Consider the following 23,285-nt stretch of genomic DNA (forward strand, 5'->3'; position numbering starts at 1 on the left):
TGATTTCAGCAGTGCAAGCGCCGAAAAAAAGGGACATCCCCAAAACTTCTAAACTGCATAGAAATGTATTTATTTTATATGAAAAAACAAAATGCTTTGATTTAAAGTCTAAAGTGCTTTAATTGCATTGAATTTGCATGACTGTACAGACAGCCAACCATACTAGCAACTGAAATATCCTCCTATGCTGGTACGTCCACATCAGCCCAGATGTAGAATATAAGCAAGATGTGTTAAACCTTTATTTGTTACAATTTTGATAATTGAATTGTTTATTGATTTCATTATATAAAGATTTTTTATTTTGGGTTTTCATAAACTGTGAGCCATAATCACCAAAATTATAACAAATAAAGGCTTGAAATATCTCACTTTGAATGTAGTGGGAAATAATATATTTGTTTCACCTTTAGTTGAATTTAGTACGAATGAAGTTTTGCAATATATTCTAATTTTCCGACCTTCACCTGTATATTATGACATCAATAAATAAGAGCATAATATATGTCCGTATCGGTTCAATACTGAACACAGGTTTTAATTCCCTTTTCATTCACAGTTTATGAACATTTGTATTTGCATTTGTATTGAATTGTTTGTTTTATTTTTTGAATGAAATAAATAATAAAATGAAATGAAATGAATTCCCAATTACGTAACAATTCCGTATTTCAAGGGACAGGTGGCGACCCTGGTTTTGACTGGCCTACGGACTGTTTCCTCTCCTCTCCTCTCCTCTCCTCTCTTATCGTTCTTCACCTCCATCTGTCCAGGTAACGTGGCTGAGCCGAGCAGAGGAGACTCTGGCAGGTGAAGGCAGGACAAAGCTGTCACAACTGCTGAGACCTGAGAGTCCTCTGGCGTTACAATTCCAGGCTTTGGTTTCTTACAGAGGTGTAAAGTAACTAGGGGTGTAACAATGTATCGTGCTACGAAATTTCGCGATACAAAAATGCTGAGCTGGGTAGTAACAAGTTACATTTACTCTGTTACATTTACTTGAGTAAGTTTTGGGAAATGTTGTACTTTTAGGAGTAGTTTTGAATCACTGTACTTTGTACTTTTACTTGAGTAGATTTGTGAAGAAGAAACTGTTCCTCTTACTCCGCTACATTAGGCTACGTTGAGCTGTTACTTTTCTTTTATCCCTTTTATCCACGTACACGTCAATCTCATGACATCACTGGGTGATTCTTTGGGAAAAATGTTTGTTTTTGCATGTTTTGTCACATTTACACAGACTCAAACACACACAGAGTTTCTACGAGTTCATGTTTGTTCTAGTTCTGCCTGGTTAAAAAAGAAAAGTACAAAGGCTGGAAATTTTGTGCTACTTTTGCTTAATTTATTTTTTATTCTGTTATTATTTTATTTATTTTGTTATTTATTAAAGTGCTTGAATTTACTTTAAGATTATTTTAATTTAAGCAATTTTTTATTAATTTTAATTTATTGTATTATTTTATTGATTAAATTTGCCTGAAGATGATTATTTTGTACTTTTGTCTGTTTGAATGGTTGTGTTAAAAAAATAAATCAGACGTTACTCAACAGTTACTCAGTACTTGAGTAGCTTTTTCACCAAGTACTTTTTTACTTTTACTAAAGTAATTATTTGGATGACTACTTTTTACTTCTACTTGAGTCATATTATTTTGAAGTAACAGTACTTTTACTTGAGTACAATTTTTGGCTCCTCTACCAGCTCTGCAAAAACGTCACGATACGTGTCGTGGAGGTGACAAAATGTAGCTGATATTGGGTTATTAATATGAATATATTGTGTTTCCTAGTAACATCCTATTGGTGCAGCGGGATCACATGACGACCTCGACCTGCGGACCAAAATCTTCCTCCGCTCAGAAGAAACTAGTACCGTTTTGCAGGTCCCGATCACGGGACTCTAGGGGGGTTTTGAGCTCTCAACTTTTACTTCTAAGGTGAGTGTAGCACGGTGAGTGCCACGGGGGCCCGACCGACAGGATGGAGAGACACAGAGTTTAATGCAGACCCTCTTTATTTACCCACAAACACCACACACAGTGCAGAAGCACCTTCACAGCAGCTTCACAGGCCCCTTTCTGCTGGGCAGCCGTGCCTTATGAAGGCTGGCAGAGTGGAGAGGCTGATTGGGCCCACCTGTGCCCTAATCAGCCTGAGTGGCTGCAGCTCCTCCACCCTGCCACACACCCCCAACGCCAAACTCGCGCCGGGGTCTGTCCGGCCGAGCCTACTCCCCCCCCCCCGCCCTCTCGGAGCGGGAGAGGAAGCCCGGAACCCCCGGGCCTTCCTGGTCGGGGGGGTCGTCCCCGGCGTCGGCCCGCCCGCCGTGGAAGCTGCTCTCGGGGCCGGGCCCATGGTGGCCTCGGGCCACACGGTGCGTCCAGGACCGCCTCCTCCTCCTTGACACACTGCTCTGGCCGCTGGTCCGGCCCCGTCTCTGCAGGACCCGCAGCCGCCTCCCCAGCCAACTCCGCCTCCCCCTCCGTCGCCGACTCCGTCCCAGGAGCCGTCGCCTGGCGGCCCGCAGCTTCTGCCTCCCGGCCTCTAAGCTGCGGCACCGCCAGCGCTGCCGCGGCGAACCTCAGACGGGGTGCAGGGATGGGTCGCTCCGTTGGCCACGCCGCCTCGGGAGCCGTCGCCTGGCGGCCCGCAGCCTCTGCCTCACGGCCTCTCAGCTGCGGCGCCGCCAGCTCCTCCCGCGCTGCTGCGGGGAACCTCCGGCGTGGCGCAGGGGTGGGTCGGTCCGCGGGCATCAGCGCCGCCAACACAGCGAGCTGATGCCCGCCCTGGTCCCGGCGCAGGGCGGCCAGGTCCGCAATGGCCTGGGCGAGCGCGTCCAGGGCCCGCTCCATGCCTCTCCTCCCATCGGGCCCCACGTTGGGCGCCAGTGTAGCACGGTGAGTGCCACGGGGGCCCGACCGACAGGATGGAGAGACACAGAGTTTAATGCAGACCCTCTTTATTTACCCACAAACACCACACACAGTGCAGAAGCACCTTCACAGCAGCTTCACAGGCCTCTTTCTGCTGTGCAGCTATGCCTTATGAAGGCTGGCAGAGTGGAGAGGCTGATTGGGCCCACCTGTGCCCTAATCAGCCTGAGTGGCTGCAGCTCCTCCACCCTGCCACAGTGAGCATAAATCAATCTTGTATATGATGTAAAGATTGTGTCGTCCCCAAAGGTGTGAGGATGAAACGATAACGGGGTTCACCTTACGGCCTCAGGCTGGAGCAGGTGAAGCTCTGAGCTCTGGCACAAGATAAATAACAGTCATGTGGGACTTTTCATAGTTTATTTATTTATTTAATTTTAGTTGTTAAATTTCTGGAAAAGAAAAAAGTCAGATCATACATGAGAGAAACTATTCAGTTTGTGTCAAAATATTTGTACTTGTATGAAACTGAAGATGCATAATGCAAACCTGACATTTACTTTTAGTTCAGTTTGTGGAAAATGGTTGGCCTGGCTTTCTCTTTAAAACTTAAACACTTATAAAGCATTACAAACTGGAACAATAGGACAAACGCACAGCATTGTTTTGTATTTTGTGTCTTTCAAATAAAATACAATTTTTTCCAGTGATATGTTCCTCATTCAAGGTTGTTAAAAAAATACTGCTATAATATTGTATCGTTATCTTGAGATTAGTGTATCATTACATCCCTAATAGTAACGAAGTAGATGTACTTCGTTATACTACTTAAGTCGTTTTTTTGAGGATTTGTACTTTACTTTGTGTTTTTTTTTTATCAGGACTTTTACTTTTACTTCACTACATTTAAAAGTTCAAAAAATATACTTTTACTTTGTTACTTTGACATTTGCCACCTCGTTACTCGTTACAAACTAAAAAAATCAAAGAATTATGCCTGTTGTGCCTCCAAAGAGCCACAAGATAAAGGCATTCAAGATAAATCATTTCTTTTGCTTACAACTAATCAGCAATGAGGGAATAGAATAGAGAATGGAAAGCTGGAATTAAACATTGTTAAGCACTATTGGACAAGTTATTGGACAAGTTATTGGACAAGTTATTGGACGCCTGCCAGCTCAGGAAATGCTTTGCTGTGGATAAAGGTTTTGCATATGTACACTGCAAAAACTCAAAATCTTAACAAGAATATTTGTCTTATTTCTAGTTAAAATGTCTCATTTTTAGTAAAAAAAAAAAAAAAATCTCATTACACTTAAAACAAGACTCATCACTGGAAAAAAAGAACAATTTTCACCTGTTTCAAGTAGATTTTCACTTGAAATAAGTAGAAAAATCTGCCAGTGGAACAAGATTTTTTTGCTTGTAATGAGAAGATAAATCTTTTCTACTTATTTCAAGTGAAAATTTACTTGAAACAGGTGAAAATTGTCAAATAACAAGTTAAGTTTAAGTGTAATGAGATTCTTTGACACGTTCAGGCTGCAGTGGAAGCTTGTATGACTTGCATGTAGATTCTTCAGGCCTGGACATTTAGTGGATGAAACCACCCACGACTCTTTATATCAAACCATTCAAAAGTTATCTACTATCAAATATGGACCAACCAGATGAAGAGGGGGGGGGGGTTGCATCGTCATCGCCATCGTCGCAGGATGGAGACGCACATTTTGATGTATAACACACCTGGGCGCACGTTACGTTTCAGGCGAAGAAACGGCCGAAGGAATGGCATAAATTGTACCAAAATTACACGATTCATTCAAAATGGCTGACTTCCTGTTCGGTTTGGGCCATGGCGCCAAGAGACTTTTCTTTAAGTTGTGACATGATACAGGTGTGTACCGATTTTCGTGCATGTACGTCAAACCGTATTGTGGGGCTTGAGGCACAAAGTTTTCTAGGGGGCGCTGTTGAGCCATTAGGCCACGCCCATCAATGCAAACCATGAAATATCACATTTATCACCAGGACTGACTTGGTGCAAAATTTGGTGACTTTTGGGGCACGCTTAGGGGGAAAAAAGGCCCTCATTTCATCAGAAGAAAAATTCCTACAGATACAATAGAGCCTTCGCACTGCAAGTGCTCGGGCCCTAATAAGACAAATATCCCTGGTAAGATTTAGAGTTTTTGCAGTGTAGAGACATTTTTGTCCAGTGTGTAGGGAAAAAGAAAAGCATGGGCATGGAGAAGACAAATATGTAGAGACAGAGAAATGAAGGACAGTAAAGTCCAAACCCACCGTTGGCTCAATACTTGTACAGTTGTCTGGGTCTATGAGAAAGTCCGGGTCCTGCAGGAATCCGGGCAGAGCCGGCAGGGGACGGATCGCTGGGGGCCTGGGCTGCCCCTCCGCTCCCCGGGGGAGACCTGACTTCTCCCTAGAGAGGAAGGAATCAGACGACAAGGTGGGAAATTAAAGCAAAGTGTCAATGAAGGGAAGATCATGGTTATTTTTCAATTCAATTCAATTTTCAATTCAATTTTATTTATATAGCGTCTAATAAAACAGATGTTGTCTCTAGATGCTTTCCAGAGATCCAGAACATGAACATAAACATAAATATAATTATAAATATAATCCCCCGAGCAATTATTACATAAACAATGGCAGGTAAAAACTCCCCTAGTGGGAGAAAAACCTTAAGCCAAACAGTGGCAAGAAAAACTCCCCTTTAGGAGGGAAGAAACCTGGACCAGGACCTGGATCATAAGGGGATAGAAACCTGGACCAGGACCTGGATCATAAGGGGGGATAGAAACCTGGACCAGGACCTGGATCATAAGGGGATAGAAACCTGGACCAGGACCTGGATCATAAGGGGGTAGAAACCTGGACCAGGACCTGGATCATAAGGGGGTAGAAACCTGGACCAGGACCTGGATCATAAGGGGGGATAGAAACCTGGACCAGGACCTGGATCATAAGGGGGGACCCTCCTGCCGAAGGCCATTTTTGAAGGAGAAAAAAGGAAAAATCTCAACACAGCATCCCTGCTCTCCTATCTACGGAAGAGTATTATGGCCATGCAGGAGAACAAATATTTAAGAGGGGAAGATTGTTTTTTATTGTGCACTTGGAGAAAAAAGTCCAAATGTTGAGAGAAAAGTCAAAATGTCGAGATTAATGTTGAAATACAATTTCAAGAAAAAAGTCAAAATGTCGAGATTAATGTTGAAATACAATTTCAAGAATAAAGTCGAAATTTCGCCTTTTTTCGCAACATTTCAACTTTATTCACGCGATTTTTACTTTTTTCTCGACATTTCGACTTTTTTCTCGAAATTTTACTTCAACATTAATCTCAACATTTCGGCTTTTTTCTCAACATTTCCGGTGCGTCCGAAATCCCGTACTAAAAAGTATATACTAAAAAGTATACTTACATTTGGCACACTTTTGAGTAAATATGAGTAGTGTGCATTAATTCGGACGTACTATTAAGAGCGCACACGGCACTTCCTGCCGTAGGGAGGAAGTGCCGTGTCACAGCAGCAGTAGCAGCTGTTACCATGGTAACAGCTGCAGTAGCAACTCCGCTCCGCTATTTCCCGTTTATTCTGGCCCAAACAAGCCCAAACATTATATAATATTATTATATACGAATATTATAATATTAATGTTATGTAATAATATTATTATACTTAATATTATACTTATGACATATACGTATCACTTAGCAACCAAACGCTGCTGCATTGCATTGTGGAAAGTTTCTGCTCAGCTAGTGTCCATCAATCCACACTCAAAATATTTTCCGGAATGAGTATGGATGGTGCACACTATTGAGTACGTTCTAATGTTTCGGACGCACTAAAAAATCTCGCACACTCATTTTGCATACTCATTAGGTCGGAAGTATGCGATTTTGGACGCAGCCTTTGACTTTTTTCACGAAATTTTGACTTTTTTCTCGACAATTCGACTTTTTTCTCGAAATTGTATTTCAACATTAATTTCAACATTTCAACGTTTTTCTCGACATTTCGACTTTTTTCTCAAAGTGCATAATGAAAAAAAATCTTCCTCCTGTAAAATATTGTGTTTCTTTTTCTCCAGTCTGGCCCTAATCCTCTTCCGTAGCTATGGGACAGATGTACAAACACATCTGCAGCTGAGAAGGTTTTTTCAGCAGACATGTTTTGTACCTTGATGAGTTCCAGTCCTCCTCCTGCTGGCTGGGCCACGCGGACCAACGGTACTGGAGAACAATCTCAGTGTGGTTTGTGAGGGAAACTGGATGAAAACTGGCCATGTTGATGTAGGTTTTCTTCAGCGTCACAGAGTCCGGTTCCAGATGAATATTCAGTTCCTCGCAGGACCCAGACAAGCTGATATCCACATCTTCACCTGAGGAGGAGACACACACATATAGAAACAGTGTATGGTGTATATAATGTGTACAAATGTTTCATTTTTTTAACAATAAAGTTGCCATTTGTGAATATTCAGTGTTGTGATTTCTTTACAGTTAACATGATTCATTTGTCTTGTAACATAAGAAATGAAATGATGAGGAATCGGAGTAAATAACTGTGGTGTAACTGTTTAGAATTAAATTAAATCTTCCTGTGTGAATTAGTGTGAAGACGAGGTGACCCGTTCCGTCTTCAGGGAACTAAAGGCTGATTTATGGTTCCACGTTTCACCAACGCAGAGCCTACGGCGTAGAGTACGTGTCGATTTAACGCAAAACCGTAAATCAGGCTTTAAGATCCGTTTACAGCGTGTAACTGCATGCGAGCGTCCGACTATCGCGTCGAGCTGCGTGACATCGGGCGCTCTCTGTCCACACTGAAACCGTTAAACTCTCTCTGTCCACACTGAAACCGTTAAACTCACGGCCAGTTAGGACAGTCTAATACAAAATAAAGCAATGGAATTGATTTTGTCGCTGACGCTCGCTCGCATGGGAAATGCTTTTATAGTGTACGGAGCCGCTGCTCTTCAGCCCGGAGAGGCTTTGTTCCCTCCCCTGCTACACGTCATTCAAGCAGCCAATCAGCACAGAGCCTCATTATCATAACCTCCCCTCCCCTCAGAATCCAGCATAGAAAAGGAGGTTAGAAACGGTATAAATAGAGACATGGCCCACAGGCTGAATTTCTGATTTATGTAGAAAAAACAAGCTTTAGATTGTTTTTAAGACATTCAAGGCCTGTTTAAAATATACATTAAATGCCGCAATAGGTCCCCTTTAAAGGATGCCCAAGAGTTTTTTCGTGTTAGGATATCAGTGTTAATTTCATTATGTTTAGGAAGCTTCATCGGCTCTTGTACACTGTCTCTATTACTGGCAGGAACTGTAGAAAGAATTTTTCGACTCCTATCCTGACTTGTCAGTAACACCCGCCCCTTGAACACAGGTGAGCCAATAGTTGTCCAGTATCAGTTGCAGACGGACCAGAGACGGACCCACACAGTTGTACCTTTCAGATTTATAGACAAACATTGCTGAACTCTTATCCATTTTAATTGGATTCATTTGGAGTGTTTTGAGGGAATTTGAACCTCGTTGGTACAGAATTTATGAGGCTAAGCACTGATACAGTATTGTATGTTAATACGTGGCTTAACATGGACATGGATAAAGTCAGGGTTTCTGTGCAGTTGTATTGACTGCATGTACCTGTAGCAAGAGGTCTGATTGAAACACCTGAATTTATTTCATATTTATATTTCATTTGTGGGTCAATGACAAATAAGGCTTCCAAAAAGGTATTTTAAAAAGGTCTGTTCAAAATGGATGTAATGTTTATTTTTGAGTCTGGAACATGTATTTTAACAAGTCTAATTTCTTAAATAACATTTAAAAGTGTTTAAATTAATTTTTTGAATGTATTTTTAACTTCACTGCCCAAAAAATGTCAGTTGGCGCAACCAAATATTTGTAAAAATATATGTATTTTCCTACTATTTATTCTAAGTGAAATCTCTGGCAAGCATCCCTTAGAGTGTCTGTCCAACACTTTTTTTTACATTTAAAGACAGAAAAAGAATTATACAAATATACAAATGAATGCATTTAATACAATAGCTATTCACATCATAGTTATCAACCATTTGTTCACTTTAACCTATTTTTTATTGGTTTAAATGAATATTTTATAGAAATAATGCAAAAATATGCATGTCATGTCATTGACCCGTATGTATGTAAGGACCCATATAAGTCATTATATGCAATTATATATGGAGCCCTATATGGGGCTGTGCTCATTTGGAGAGCATTTTGTAACTGTGATCCATAGCCTACCCCACTCCAGGCCCAATGACTGCTAGAATAAGCTCCAGCTCAGCACAACTCTGATGGAAATGAAGCAAGAACAGAGGATGGATGGAAACTACCAACTAGTCTCAGGCCTAATGTGGTCTGAAAAGAAAAGAATAAAACCTGACAGTGCCGTGGACACTGCAGAGTTCAGCTTCCAAAGACTGGATCCAGAATAAAAGAAGACTCCCGGTTTTATTGTGTGGAGTTTCCAAGCTCCAGGCAGCGTCCTCATTAACAGGTCAGCTCATGGATCTGACACCCAGACAATGAACTCACGTAGACAACAACCACAACCAATAACAACAAAAACATGCAAAACTAGGTTTTGTATAAATCCACTGAGAATAAAGTCTTATGTAAATTTGGCAAGTGTTTGTTTACATTCAAATCAGAGGGACTAAAGTTTTAGTTTGTAAAAACAGTCTATCGTTGCGTACACTGAGTTCGGCTCTGGCCACTACATAATACTCTTCTCTATTTATTTCTTTTGTTGGCAGTTTCCTTGATAATAAATGTTCCCTGTGGTGGAAAATCAAAGATACCTCGGTCAATAAAATGACTAGAAATGAAAACTTAGATCAAAGATACATGCAGGAATGTCTTGTTTGCAAAAGCAGTTCGGCTCAATGAGCCCAACGGGTATTTCATTTTATTACGACTGCTGTGTTTTCAAAGCCAAAACCACCACAAAGGCTTTGCCATTTATTACTTCTTACTCACAGTCGTATCCAATTCAGTCTTCCAGTTTCAAACACAGAGAAAGTGCTTTTGGCTGCGGACTGGGAATCAGCTCCATCGACTTATGACAAGTTTATATTTGCTCTACTTGCACAAAAGCAAATAGAGCAAATATACCCTCTGCAAGTGGTTTTGAAAACTTTTTTTTTGTTTGACACAAACATATCACTAATATCCAAAACTGCACAAGAAAAAAAAAAGCATGCTAAAATGAAATAACATTCAATTAGAAATGTGTAGTGAGAAAAGGCTCAAGACTCTGGATACTTTAAAGATAATGTATAATCATATGTAATGCAAATATAGTTTTGCAAATACACTTGTAATGTTTTGGGATATGTATTAGTACACATTTCCTCCTTAAATTGATCTGAATATTTAATATACACCTGTAACAGCGTCAAAGGTCTATTTTTTTCTGAAACATTTAATACATTAACTGTAAGGTGTTAACAACAATAGCCTCGCTGTACCTTATAAATCTGTCTTTGGAGATTCTGGTTTTTATATGGCTTTTATATGGAAAGAATTTTATATGGAAACAATATATCAGTTTTAAAACATCAGAAGCATCTAACTTTAACATACTGTATGCAAAAATGTTGATGCAAGTGGCTCAAGTACAAACACACTTTCTAAGGAAACATATAATGACTCATTTTGGTAAACTCTTAGATATGAACAAGTGATTTTACCCTAACGGGAAATATCAAAAACTGGCACTAAATGCACATGATCCAAGACAAGGAGGTTCTACAAGAGAGGTGCCAAGAAAAAGGGCCGGAACACTAAGCATTTATCTCCAAATCCTAAACACTGCTCCTCTGAACTATGAATAAATAACAGCTTTGTGTATGAACTCTTCTTTAAATAGGGTCAGTCATGACTACACTGCAAAAACTTGAAAAAAAAAATCTCATTACACTTAAATAAGAGTCATTTACCAGAAAAATAACTTATTTGACAACTTTCACCTGTTTCAAGTACATTTTCACTTGAAATAAGTAGAAAAAATCTGCCAGTGGGACAAGATTTATCTTCTTATTACAAGCAAAAACATTGGCAGATTTTTCTACTTATTTTAAGTGAAAATCTACTTGAAACAGGTGAAAATTGTTTTTTTTTTCCAGTGATGAGTCTTGTTTTAAGTGTAATGAGATTTCTTTTTACTAAAAATGAGACATTTTAACTAGAAATAAGACAAATTTTTTTGTTAAGATTTTGAGTTTTTGCAGTGTAAGCAGCTAATTTTACAGCTGGTTATGTTGGATGTTGCATCATTGCACACATTATTAAAATTATTATTTTGTACGATTGCTGTGCTAGGGGCAGGCTGATAATTTTGCGCTTGTTTTCCAAATAAATTATTTAGTCCAAACATTTGTTTTAGGAGAGGTATTCTGGGTTGATTTGGATGCTGTGCTGCTTAGGGGATTTCTTAAGCAATTAAGACATTGTTTTTCCATTTTTAACATTTGTTATGATGAGTAACTAAGCTGATGAAGATTTTTCGATGCAGGAACAGCTAACTGACCTTTCCAAAACTCCAAACTTTTAACTTCACTTTCACTTCTTTAGATTGTTTTCGTCAAGATCGCAGTACGTGCTCTAATTTGTCTGAATATGTTATTAAATATGCTCCTACTCAAAAGAAAATAAAAAAAAAAATCAACTTTATATGTTAGGTTTCCTCCAAAAATCTGTCTGTGAGGAAAACCTTTATGTCTCAGGACAACAAGCAAAATGTTAATTTTCAAAAGATTCTCTATCCTATTATCTTTCCAGCCCTGTTAATTGATGACTGTGCAGGAAAGCTTTCAATCCATCTCTTTCTGCGCTTTAAGACAAATGAGAGGCAATAAGTAATTGGGAGCCAAAATACTGAATTTTTATTAGTGAGGCCGAGTACAAGTGAGGCTTGCTTTCATATAAAAAAAACAACCAAAAAACAAACCGGCCTGACTTTGACGAATGTAGGCTGCTAAAATCTATGCACTGACCATGAGTGCCCTACAGTAATTATACTGATTAGAATTCAAAGAGTGTTCAAGACTTCAATCACGTCGCCGTGCAAATAGACTGAAAATGAAGCCTAGCACGGTTTCACAGGAAGACCGGTGAGTTTCTTTGTACAAATTGAAAAGTCTTGGGCTGCGTTATTCCAGGTTCCATCTGGGATATGATCAGATGGAGAGGAGGAGAGAAAGCATGAGACAGGAAATGACTGATGAAGGAAAATGAGGAGGAGAGAAGAGTGAATTGTGGGATGATGTTGCAGCATGGTGGTGCTGTGGCAGCAGCTGACAGGTAGGGGGCGCCATCTTGAAACTTTGTTTGGAAAACCAGCCCAGCGCGGAATATAAGATCATGGAGACAGACGGGAGAGGGAACGAGCAGAAAGAAAGACCGGAATTAATTTAAAGAGGAATGAGTGGATACATGATCTGGAATTATTCTATTCAGATTTAAAATCTGAATAAACCAGCCACTTACTTCCGAATTAAGTTTAATTCGGAATGGCCATTTTCATTGGGAATTATGTGTTTACATGGTAATTTTTACTCATTTTAAATCAGATTTAATTTTAATTCTGAATTAAAGAGGAATTAAACTTCCATGTATGTCATCTAGTTTGTGCTGGACTCTCCCTTTCGTCTCCCAGGAGTAGCAGTGCTAAATTAATAATGATCATTTTTTGATGACTGTAAGTGTTGCTCTGGGCCTGGACCGGCACTCTATAATTAAACCTTAATGTTACTCAACAGCCCTACTGTTACCACCTTTTCAGGTTGCCCTGCATATATATATATATATATATATATATATATATATATATATATATATATATATATATATATATATATATATATATATATATATATATATATATACATATACATATATAGCTCATTTTGAGGAAGAGTTTTGGCAGTTTAAGTGTGATTTGAAACTTGCAAATTGACTCTATATGAGGATTTTTGTAGAAAAGACTGACAAATCTTAACACATGGACAATTTGAAATCTATAACAGATATCATCAGAAAAAATATAGTGATATAGTGATCACTGTGGCAGGGTGCAGGATTGGGGCGTGGTCTGCAGGGGAGAGAGGGAGTGCAGGGGAGAGAGGGAGTGCAGGGGAGAGAGGGAGTCTAGGGGAGAGAGGGAGTGCAGGGGAGAGAGGGAGTGCAGGGGAGAGAGGGAGTGCAGGGGAGAGCGGGGGAGAGAGGGAGTGCAGGGGAGAGAGGGAGTGCAGGGGAGAGCGGGGGAGAGAGGGAGTGCAGGGGAGAGAGGGAGTGCAGGGGAGAGAGGGAGTGCGGGGGAGAGAGGGAGTGCGGGGGAGAGAGGGAGTGCAGGGGAGAGAGGGAGTGCGGGGGAGAGAGGGAGTGCGGGGGAGAGAGGGAGTGCGGGGGAGAGAGGGAGTGCGGGGGAGAGAGGGAGTGCAGGGGAGAGAGGGAGTGCGGGGGAGAGAGGGAGTGCAGGGGAGAGAGGGAGTGCAGGGGAGAGAGGGAGTGCGGGGGAGAGAGGGAGTGCGGGGGAGAGAGGGAGTGCGGGGGAGAGAGGGAGTGCAGGGGAGAGAGGGAGTGCAGGGGAGAGAGGGAGTGCGGGGGAGAGAGGGAGTGCGGGGGAGAGAGGGAGTGCAGGGGAGAGAGGGAGTGCAGGGGAGAGAGGGAGTGCGGGGGAGAGAGGGAGTGCGGGGGAGAGAGGGAGTGCGGGGGAGAGAGGGAGTGCGGGGGAGAGAGGGAGTGCAGGGGAGAGAGGGAGTGCAGGGGAGAGAGGGAGTGCAGGGGAGAGAGGGAGTGCGGGGGAGAGAGGGAGTGCGGGGGAGAGAGGGAGTGCGGGGGAGGGGCACACAGGTGACGCGGCTGGAACAGCTGACGGTACACAGGTGTGTCTAATCACTCTCTGTGTATTCAGTAGTGTGCGGGCCCTGGAGACGGAGGAGGACGGAAGCAGAGTGGAGCTCGACTGCAGCTCTGCTGAAGGTGCTGGTGCACGTGTGCCTCTGAACGGAAATAAAAACGTTTTCTGCACAAATTCCTGTGTCCACTGTCCTGTCTATGACCCCGTAGCAGCGAGATGTGCTACAATCACATTTAGAAATTAATTTACCATTATCAGCACTAGCCTACAAATAAAAGACAGAAAACACCAGAACACACACAAAAACACCCCACAAAACGAAATCTCTGGAGAAATAATAAAGGTAATTAGAAACGCAATGCAACAATGTACTTAGATCTATTGAAGGGGACAATTTTACAAGAGCTCGGGGAACTTCTGAAATGATATCTCTGTATCAACACTATGCCCAAAACTTGTTTGAAAATGCTGTGTTACTATTCAGTTCAGATGAGCCTGAATGCGTCTCACCAGTGTGGTAGTGCAGACGCAGGTCCTGCTGGTGGATTCCTACAGTCCTGGGCTGGAAAACCACCGTCACCTGCAGGCTCTCGCCCACTTCCAGCATCCCAGAGGACGGCGTCACCGAGAACGGCCTGCAAGGTGGAGAAAAACACAAGACATGTTCATTAATATACAGGACTGTCTCAGGAAATTACAATATTGTGATAAAGTTCTTTATTTTCTGTAATGCAATTAAAAAAACTAAAATGTCATACATTCTGGATTCATTACAAATCAACTGAAATATTGCAAGCCTTTTATTATTTTAATATTGCTGATTATGGTTTACAGTTTAAGATTAAGATTCCCAGAATATTCTATTTTTTTTAGATAGGATATTTGAGTTTTCTTAAACTGTAAGCCATGATCAGCAATATTAAAATAATAAAAGGCTTGCAATATTTCAGTTGATTTGTAATGAATCCAGAATGTATGACATTTTTGCATTACAGAAAATAAAGGACTTTATCACAATATTCTAATTTTCTGAGACAGTCCTGTATATGTTTTATAGTAATCTAAAATAACTGTAATAACTGTAGTAATAACTGATCTGCATGATGCACAAGATGCTCGGCACGTCACGCGTGACAACGTGCGAGACTTTTCAATTTTTCGATCAATTTTAAATCTACCTTATAGGCTGTTATTACTAAATGTTATCATTAAGTGAGAAAAATAAATTCCACGACTTTTCCAAAACTTTCCGAGGCCTTGAAAACTACATTTTCAAATTCCATGACTTTTCCAGGTTTTTTCAAAATGTACAAACCCTGAACGTAAAATGTTTGTTCATGTGAGTCTGAACAATTGGATGGATGTATGACTCAGCTTTTATGAAAGGAGTGTGTATTTCAAGTAGTTAAAGGAGCTGTTTGTAAGAGCAATAATAAAACGAATCATAAAATGACCCCGATATGTCAACAGACATTTAAAAATCATGTTCATTTCAAATACTTATGTCACTGACAACAGCACTCAAGCCAGGATATTCCAGTTTAAAAAGAGGAGTTGCAGCCCTCAACTGATGTTGATGTTGAAGCTCCACCCTCCACCTATCTCCCAATCACCAAGTCAGTATTGTTTCTGAAGCTCCACCCTCCACCTATCTCCCAATCACCAAGTCAGTATTGTTTCTGAAGCTCCACCCTCCACCTATCTCCCAATCACCAAGTCAGTATTGTTTCTGAAGCTCCACCCTCCACCTATCTCCCAATCACCAAGTCAGTATTGTTTCTGAAGCTCCACCCTCCACCTATCTCCCAATCACCAAGTCAGTATTGTTTCTGAAGCTCCACCCTCCACCTATCTCCCAATCACCAAGTCAGTATTGTTTCTGAAGCTCCACCCTCCACCTATCTTCCAATCACCAAGTCAGTATTGTTTCTGAAGCTCCACCCTCCACCTATCTTCCAATCACCAAGTCAGTATTGTTTCTGAAGCTCCACCCTCCACCTATCTCCCAATCACCAAGTCAGTATTGTTTCTGAAGCCCCACCCTCCACCTATCTCCCAATCACCAAGTCAGTATTGTTTCGGCATCCGGGTTGCCAGCTCGGCTTTAATTATGGCAGCCATGGCAGCCTACGTTCCTGCTGCATTCTGCAGCCTACCTGGCAACCTCTGGTCGGGGGGAGGAGGGGGAGGGTACACGCCGCTCAACAATATTTTGAAAGTGACTGCAGTACCAGTTTCGGACATTTCTTACAGACGGCTCCTTTAAAAACAAATAAAACTACCAGGGGTCCGTTTCACAAAGCAGGTTCAACAAACTATGAGTCTAATCCTGAACTCTTAGTTGATCTACTCTGAGATTGGAAACTCGGAGTTTTCGGTTCCAGAACAGCGGATTTGAGGTAATTTACTCAACTCTAAGTAGTTTCACCTGGAGTTAAGCGCGAGCGTGAGGGAAATAAAAAGCCATCATCAGTAGAGCGCTGATACAAGGATTCACCATGGCAACCGGCGACAACAAAAGAGCGACATACTTTTTCTTTTTTTTCTTTTTAACTTTATTTATCTTTTCAATTTACAAAATCCGTTTGAGGAAACATTAGTTTGCATCTCAAGATCCACATACTTCACGCCACTGGAGTTAGAAGTGTTAATACGTGCATATGGCGAGTATGAGAGCATATTTTGGAGAAAAAAAAAAGAAATGTTATTGTCATTTAGATCAGGGCCGTCAATTGGGTACGGCAGCTGCCACACCTCGGCTTCAGGGGAAAATGTAAATGTTTTTTTTTTTTAAATACATTTATGGATTTACTCTGTATCTATTTGTATTGATTTATTCTATTACTTCATACATATAAAATAACTACAAATGCATATCAGAACAACATGATGGATTTCAGTAGGTATTATCTTTCCCAACACGTCCCAGCGTCCCTGACGACAGTGGTCGCTATCAATCTCGTTTTTAGTGCGCTCTGCAGTGTTACTAACTTACAAAAATGAAAAGGAAGCAGACAACCACGCAATAAAAAAAAAAGAAAGAAGGCAAGTGATGGGTCCAGAAGATATTAACGAGGCTGTTAGCCACTGATGGATTAATTATGCAAGTTCATCTCAAAGTAAGATATAAATCCTCTTATACATCTGTTTAAGGGAAATATTTGACTTTTTTTACTCTCCCTCTCCTTTTTGCATTTGGACTTTAACTGTTTGAAGTTAAACTGGGATGTCCCTGTGATATTGTTGCACTGACATAGTGAATAAAGTGAACGAGTTCAATTGCGTTTGTCAGATACGCTTTTTCTGCTCTCTAACTTTGCCGCTTGCTGTCCGTGGTGCAGAAAACGGATGTGTATTGCGTAAAGGCCCATTGGCTGATTTAACGCCACTGAGGGAGGAGACGGAGAGAAACTCCAGGTTCGCTGAAATAAACCTGCTAGCGACCAGGTTAGGTTCAGAGAGTCTGTTACTACGGTAACTGACCGAGAGCTTAAGTTACCTCTCTTTGTGAAACAGGCTAGAGTTACTCCTCTTTCTCTGGTTTGAGTTACCTCCCTTTGTGAAATGGAAAACTCAGAGTTTCCCTCATTTCAGGGTTAACAGACTCAGAGTTTTCACTAAACCTGCTTTGTGAAACGGACCCCAGGAAACTTCAGGAAACTTCACCTCTGAGTTTGCAGCTTGAACCGAGCCCTGGTTTTCCCGACGTTGCGGACCAGTTGAGTTTTCTCCGTGGTGGCTTTCACGGGACAGGCAGGTAAAACAAGTTCATCTGGAAAGTCAAGGACGGCCCGAGGCCCGATGGCCCGGACTGGGATCTCGAACATCTCCCTCTCTGTCACGAAAACAAGTCTGTGGTCGTGGTCCTGTTAGAAGAACGAGAAAAAAATGGTTGAAAACACTCAAATTAAAAAAGTGATTTATGGAGTCAATGATTTAGAGCATAATCCTCTTCTAAAGGTTCATTCCTCCATTTCTAATACTCTACTTGCTTAGGAATAGTATTAGCCCAGGATCTGTTTTGTTCTTAGGATAAACAGGAAGTCAGTCTTTTACAATAATTGATAGGATGTTTGTGTAAAAGCCTTGCATTTGTTTTAAACAACTATTATTTTAACATCAGCTTTGGATGCTGAATTGGGAGCGTCTGATCACACACTGTAAACTGACTTCAGTGGCACACATAAACACATCACATTTGAAAGGTGACAAACCTCAAAATGACGCAGGCCTATGTGCCTATCAGTCCGTTTACATGCAGCAAAGAGTTGGGATTTCTGATGGTATCAGATAAACATCCAGAAGACCGGGGGTCCGTTTCACAAAGCAGGTCCAACAAACTCTGAGTCTAATCCTGAACTCTTAGTTGATCTACTCTGAGATCGGAAACCCTGAGTTTTCAGTTCCAGAACAGTGGATTTGAGGTCATTTACTCAACTCTAAGTAGTTTCACCTGGAGTTAAGCGCATGCACCACAACTATCAAAAGCCAGTATCTATAGAGCCCTGATACGATTCACCATGGAAACCGGCGACAACAACGGCAAAAGATCTACGTACTTTTTTTTTTTTAAACTTTATTTAACATTTCAATTTACAAAATCGCTTTGAGGAAACATTGCATCTGAAGATCCACATACTTCACGCCGTGTCCTTTTTCACCCGAATGGAATTAGAGATTTTAATGCGCGCATACGGCGAATTTGAACATGTTTTTAAAAAAAAAGAGTAACACCGCAGCACAGAATATAATATAAAATTAATTTAACAGATCTCCACATCATTCACCTGCAATCCTGTGGAACCCCTTGATGGCTTGGACAGGTTTATGTAGACTTGCCACCCGTCCCTTGAAATACAGAATTGTTCCGTAATTGGGAATTAAAAGTTGCGTTCCGTATTGAACCAATACAGACACATATTATGCCAGGGGGCTCTGGAGAGCACCTATCCAGCATGTTTTACATCTTTCCCTGCTTCAGCACACCATGATACAAGGAGCTGTGTCAACAACAGAACTGTCCGGACCTTGATGACAAGTTAATGACGACCATTGATTAGAATCAGGTGTGTTCATGCAGGGAGACACCTAAAACATGCTGGATAGGTGGATCCAGGACCGGAGTTGGAGACCCCTGTATTATGCTCTTATTTATTCATGTAATAATATACAGGTGGAGGTCGGAAAATTTGAATATATTGCAAAACTTCATTCGTAGTAAATTCAACTTAAGGTGAAACAAATATTATTTCCCACTACATGCAAAGTGAGATATTTCAAGCCTTTATTTGTTATAATTTTGAGATTATGGCTCACAGTTTATGAAAACCCCAAATAAAAAATCTCAAAAAATTACAATATATTATGAAATCATTAAACAATTCAATCATCAAAATGATAACAAATAAAGGATTAACATATATTGCTTTGCCTGTAATGAGACTATGTATAATGTACATGTATTACGTGGTCTGATAACCATCTCCCGACGAATGTTTAATTCTCTGCGCATTAATTCTGCACCTTCATCAATTGTGTCTTCATCAAAAGGACATGCCATGTTCGTGACAATGGACTTCTAATATATATACTGACTCTGTTTTTAATGACAGACGGCAGAACTTCACCAAAACTGGCCTGCTGACTGAATGAATGAGGAAATTAAATGTGCGTGCGGCTCTGAAAGAGGCGGAGACGCAGAAAAACTCCAGGTTTCACGATATAAACCTGGTCCCAACCAGGTTAGGTTCAGAGCGTCTGTTACTACGGTAACTGACCGAGAGCTTAAGTTACCTCTCTTTGTGAAACGGGCTAAAGTTACCTCTCTTTCTCTGGTTTGAGTTACCTCCCTTTGTGAAACCCCTTTCATTTCAGGGTTAACAGACTCAGAGTTTTCACTAAACCTGCTTTGTGAAATGGACCCCGGATCACTTGTCTGAGTTTACATGCTGTTCAGAGAATGGGATAAATGTCCAGAGCATGGCTGACTCTGTGACGCTATGTGGCGCTATAACCTTGGTAACCGTTTCAACAAAGAGCCACCTCCGGCTGACCTCCACTTAACAACAACAAGAAAAGATGTCGTACGACGACCTGGTCTGATTTGTTGTTCCGAGTTTGTTCCCTTTGCTGCCACTAACCTTGTGAGAGGCGCAAAAGGCACAATAACCCTTTTTAAAAATTATTATATTATAAAACGGGAAATTTACGTATGGGAGGACGGCCGGAAAGAGGGGTAAAATACGGTAGTTTCCCAGCCAAAACGGGAGACTGGACTTTAGTGGAAACAAGTCACAAGTTTTCTACTGGACAATTGTGTCGTTATTAGGGAAAGAGGACTGGACTGGAGACACAAGTTGGGAGGGCCAGCCAGGTTCTTTCCTCTCTTTTATTGTTCAACTGTTGCACTGTAGGTGTTTTGCAAATAAAAAATAAATAAATAGTGGAAGTGATATTTATATTAACGCTGGGACTTTAGCGCATTCATTTTGAATTATTAATTACAGAAAAAAATAACGCGCTAGAAAAAATAGCGCATTTTAATCGCATTAGTTTTTTCCCCTCGGAATGTTTCTCATGGGACGACTTTCACACGGACGGCGTACCAACCAACCAGACCCCATACTTCCACCCTAATGATATTTACTGATATTTACTGATATTTACTCAAAAGTGTGCCGAACTTAAGTATACTTTTTAGTATATACTTTTTAGTTTGGCATTGCGGACGCACCAAGAGAGAGTTATGACACTTACGTGGACTCCCATTGTAAGCTCCGCGGTGAGATCAAAGAGTTTTACAACTCTCTCTCAAGGTTCTGCAACCAACGTGCATTAGGCCGCGTTCAGACTGCAGGCAAATCTGATTCATATCTGATTCCTTCTCATATCCGATTTTCAGGGCTGACTGTCCACACTGTTTTTAGCAAGTGTCCAAATCGGATCTGGCTCTGTTCAGACTGTGCCTCATCATTGACTGATCTGACGGGTTGCCGTAGCAACGACGTCGGAGCGGAGGCGTCACCCAGCGCGTGTGTTGTGTGAAGTCATGTAAATGAAAAAACAATAACAATATGGAGCCAGCTCACATGCTGTTCCATATCTGTAAAGCTGGGAATACACTGTGCAATATTTTAAATCGTTTGAGACTGCCCCATCTCACTCTAATCCTCCCGTCAGACCTCTGTTACTGGAACTCAAGGCTGGTTTTGGGGCAGGGGTGGGCTGTGTCCACCCAAACGTGCGTCCTGCCCACCCGATCAAAGGTTATGGGGATCCTTTATTTTTTTATAATTTTATTTTTTTAAATATATATAAAAATATCCCAAAATATCTGTACCGTTTCTGATTGGGTCGGCACTGCGCATCATTTTTAAACATAACAATGAACGCATACCGCAAAAGTTGTGTCTCGGCGGAGGGACCCGGCGTCCCAGCAAAATGAGAAACAGAGAAGAGAAGTGTTCAGAACAAAACCACCAGCAAACTAACAAACAAACCAACATTCCTCCTGATGAGCTGACGGGCTGAAGGTTCAGGCTCTCAGCGCGACTGAAGGCTGATTTATGGTTCCGTGTTACACCAATGCAGAGCCTACGGCGTAGGGTACGCGGCGACCCGCACCGTACGTGGAAATGCGGTCTTTTTTTCTGCTATTCAAACATGATTTGTAATGTGAATTTGTAACACTCAAACTACAAATGAGTGACATCAGAGATTGTACATGCTCTCTGGGAAAGGATGAGTAGCTCCAAACTGGAAATGGGCGGGTGGTTTGGAGCGTCTGGGACAGTCATATCCGATCTGAGTGTTTGGAGCTTTTCAGACTGAGACGCATCTGCCCAAATGAGATATGGATCGGATATGAAACTACCTCCCGGAGGTGGTTTCCATCTGGTTTGCAAAAATCAGATCTCATGCGGTTTGGGACTGTTCAGACTTCAAAAGAGTCATCCAGTTTCAATCTGGATGGGCTAAAAATCGGATATTGGCTGGCAGTCTGAACGCGGCCTTAGTGTTACAGCGAAGTGCGGCCGTCGTCATAACAACCAACGTGCATTAGTGTTACAGCGAAGTGTGGCCGTCGTCATAACAACCAACGTGCATTAGTGTTACAGTGAAGTGCGGCCGTCGTCATAACAACCAACGTGCATTAGTGTTAGAGCGAAGTGCGGCCGTCGTCATAACAACCAACGCGCATTAGTGTTATAGTGAAGTGCAGCCGACAATATTTTTATATATATATATATATATATATATATATATATATATATATATATATATATATATATATATATATATATATATAAAAATATTGTCCTTTACTGAATTAATGGTTGCTAATCAATAATTCCGCCAATTAATTAGCCTGCCTGAGTTTCACCTGCCCTTATAACATTATGACCTTTAATTGAAAATATTCATATTTTAGATTGTAGGTCATCTTATACCCCGTCAAACACAATGACAACAAGCAAAACTTGATATCAAAAGCCTGTCGCCTTGGTACCAGTAGACTAAATGGTAATCGTAAACAGATATTTCATTATAAAGGCTTTGTGCTCTCAGACTAGGCTTTGCGGTTGATGCAAGAACTTTTTTGGAATGGGGATTGTAAATTACTAACGAACTCTTGTAGGTCTTCAGGCTCAACTATATATTCCCCAAGTCAGATAATGTCTTGGTCTTTATTTTATTTTTAATTCAAAGTGGGAATGACTGTGAAACCCCTATCCATTCCCAAATGCTTATAGATATCCAGAGATGACAGTTCGCTGCAGTGAAAACTGGTTTGTTGGGTAAGGCCAAAAGGCTTTTCTTATTATTGTGGGGTTTTTTTTTTAGGGCTGGGACTTTATCGTGTTAATTACGATTCATTAATTACAGACAAATAACACGACAAAAAAAAATTACGCATTTAATCGCAATTTACTTTTGCACTCCAAACAGTGCGGAACGTTTCTCGTTGCACGAGTTCCCGGTATACGTTACCCGTAATACTGACGCACAGAACTCAACGCGAGAAACAACAATGGAAACTGAAACCGATGGGAAGTCGTTGCTGGTTTTACCGAGTGGAAACCTGGATAAAAGCACAGTTGTGTGCAAATTGTGCAAGAAAGAATTTTCCCATCAGCCTCCGCTACCACCTCTATGCCAAACATGTCGCAGCGAGCACAGATCACGCTCCTAGTTCCAGTTGTTTTTTAATTTTACTAAACAAAAACAAATGTGTTTAAGACATAGAAAGTTTACAAAAAGTCCTGAAAAAGCTTGACTATAGCTAACTTGAATTTAAATTTGTGCCTTGTGGACAATGCAATCATATCCTTATTACTCATATTGCACTTTATGTTAACACAATTAACACAATTGTTGTTTAAGCTCATTTATGTGTCCATTCAATGAGTCAGTCATGTACCAAAATCCATTTAAATTAAAAAATGTTGCTTCACGTGCCAAATATTGA

The 23,285-nt window shown here is 41.1% G+C and overlaps 1 protein-coding gene across 1 annotated transcript in view; it reads right to left on the reverse strand.

Moving 5' to 3' along the window:
- hydin (HYDIN axonemal central pair apparatus protein) overlaps nucleotides 1-23,285 on the reverse strand; it is a 175,648-nt gene that overhangs the window by 140,495 nt on the left and 11,868 nt on the right. The window contains exons 5-8 of the mRNA XM_061722806.1: nucleotides 17,483-17,682; nucleotides 14,327-14,451; nucleotides 7,088-7,289; nucleotides 5,181-5,319 (exon numbers count right to left, since the gene is read on the reverse strand). Of these exons, the coding sequence (XP_061578790.1) occupies nucleotides 5,181-5,319; nucleotides 7,088-7,289; nucleotides 14,327-14,451; nucleotides 17,483-17,682 (666 nt within the window). The remainder of the gene's footprint in view (nucleotides 1-5,180; nucleotides 5,320-7,087; nucleotides 7,290-14,326; nucleotides 14,452-17,482; nucleotides 17,683-23,285) is intronic.

This window comes from Cololabis saira, chromosome 5 (assembly GCF_033807715.1).
Source record: "Cololabis saira isolate AMF1-May2022 chromosome 5, fColSai1.1, whole genome shotgun sequence".
In the NCBI taxonomy this organism is placed as follows: domain Eukaryota; kingdom Metazoa; phylum Chordata; class Actinopteri; order Beloniformes; family Belonidae; genus Cololabis; species Cololabis saira.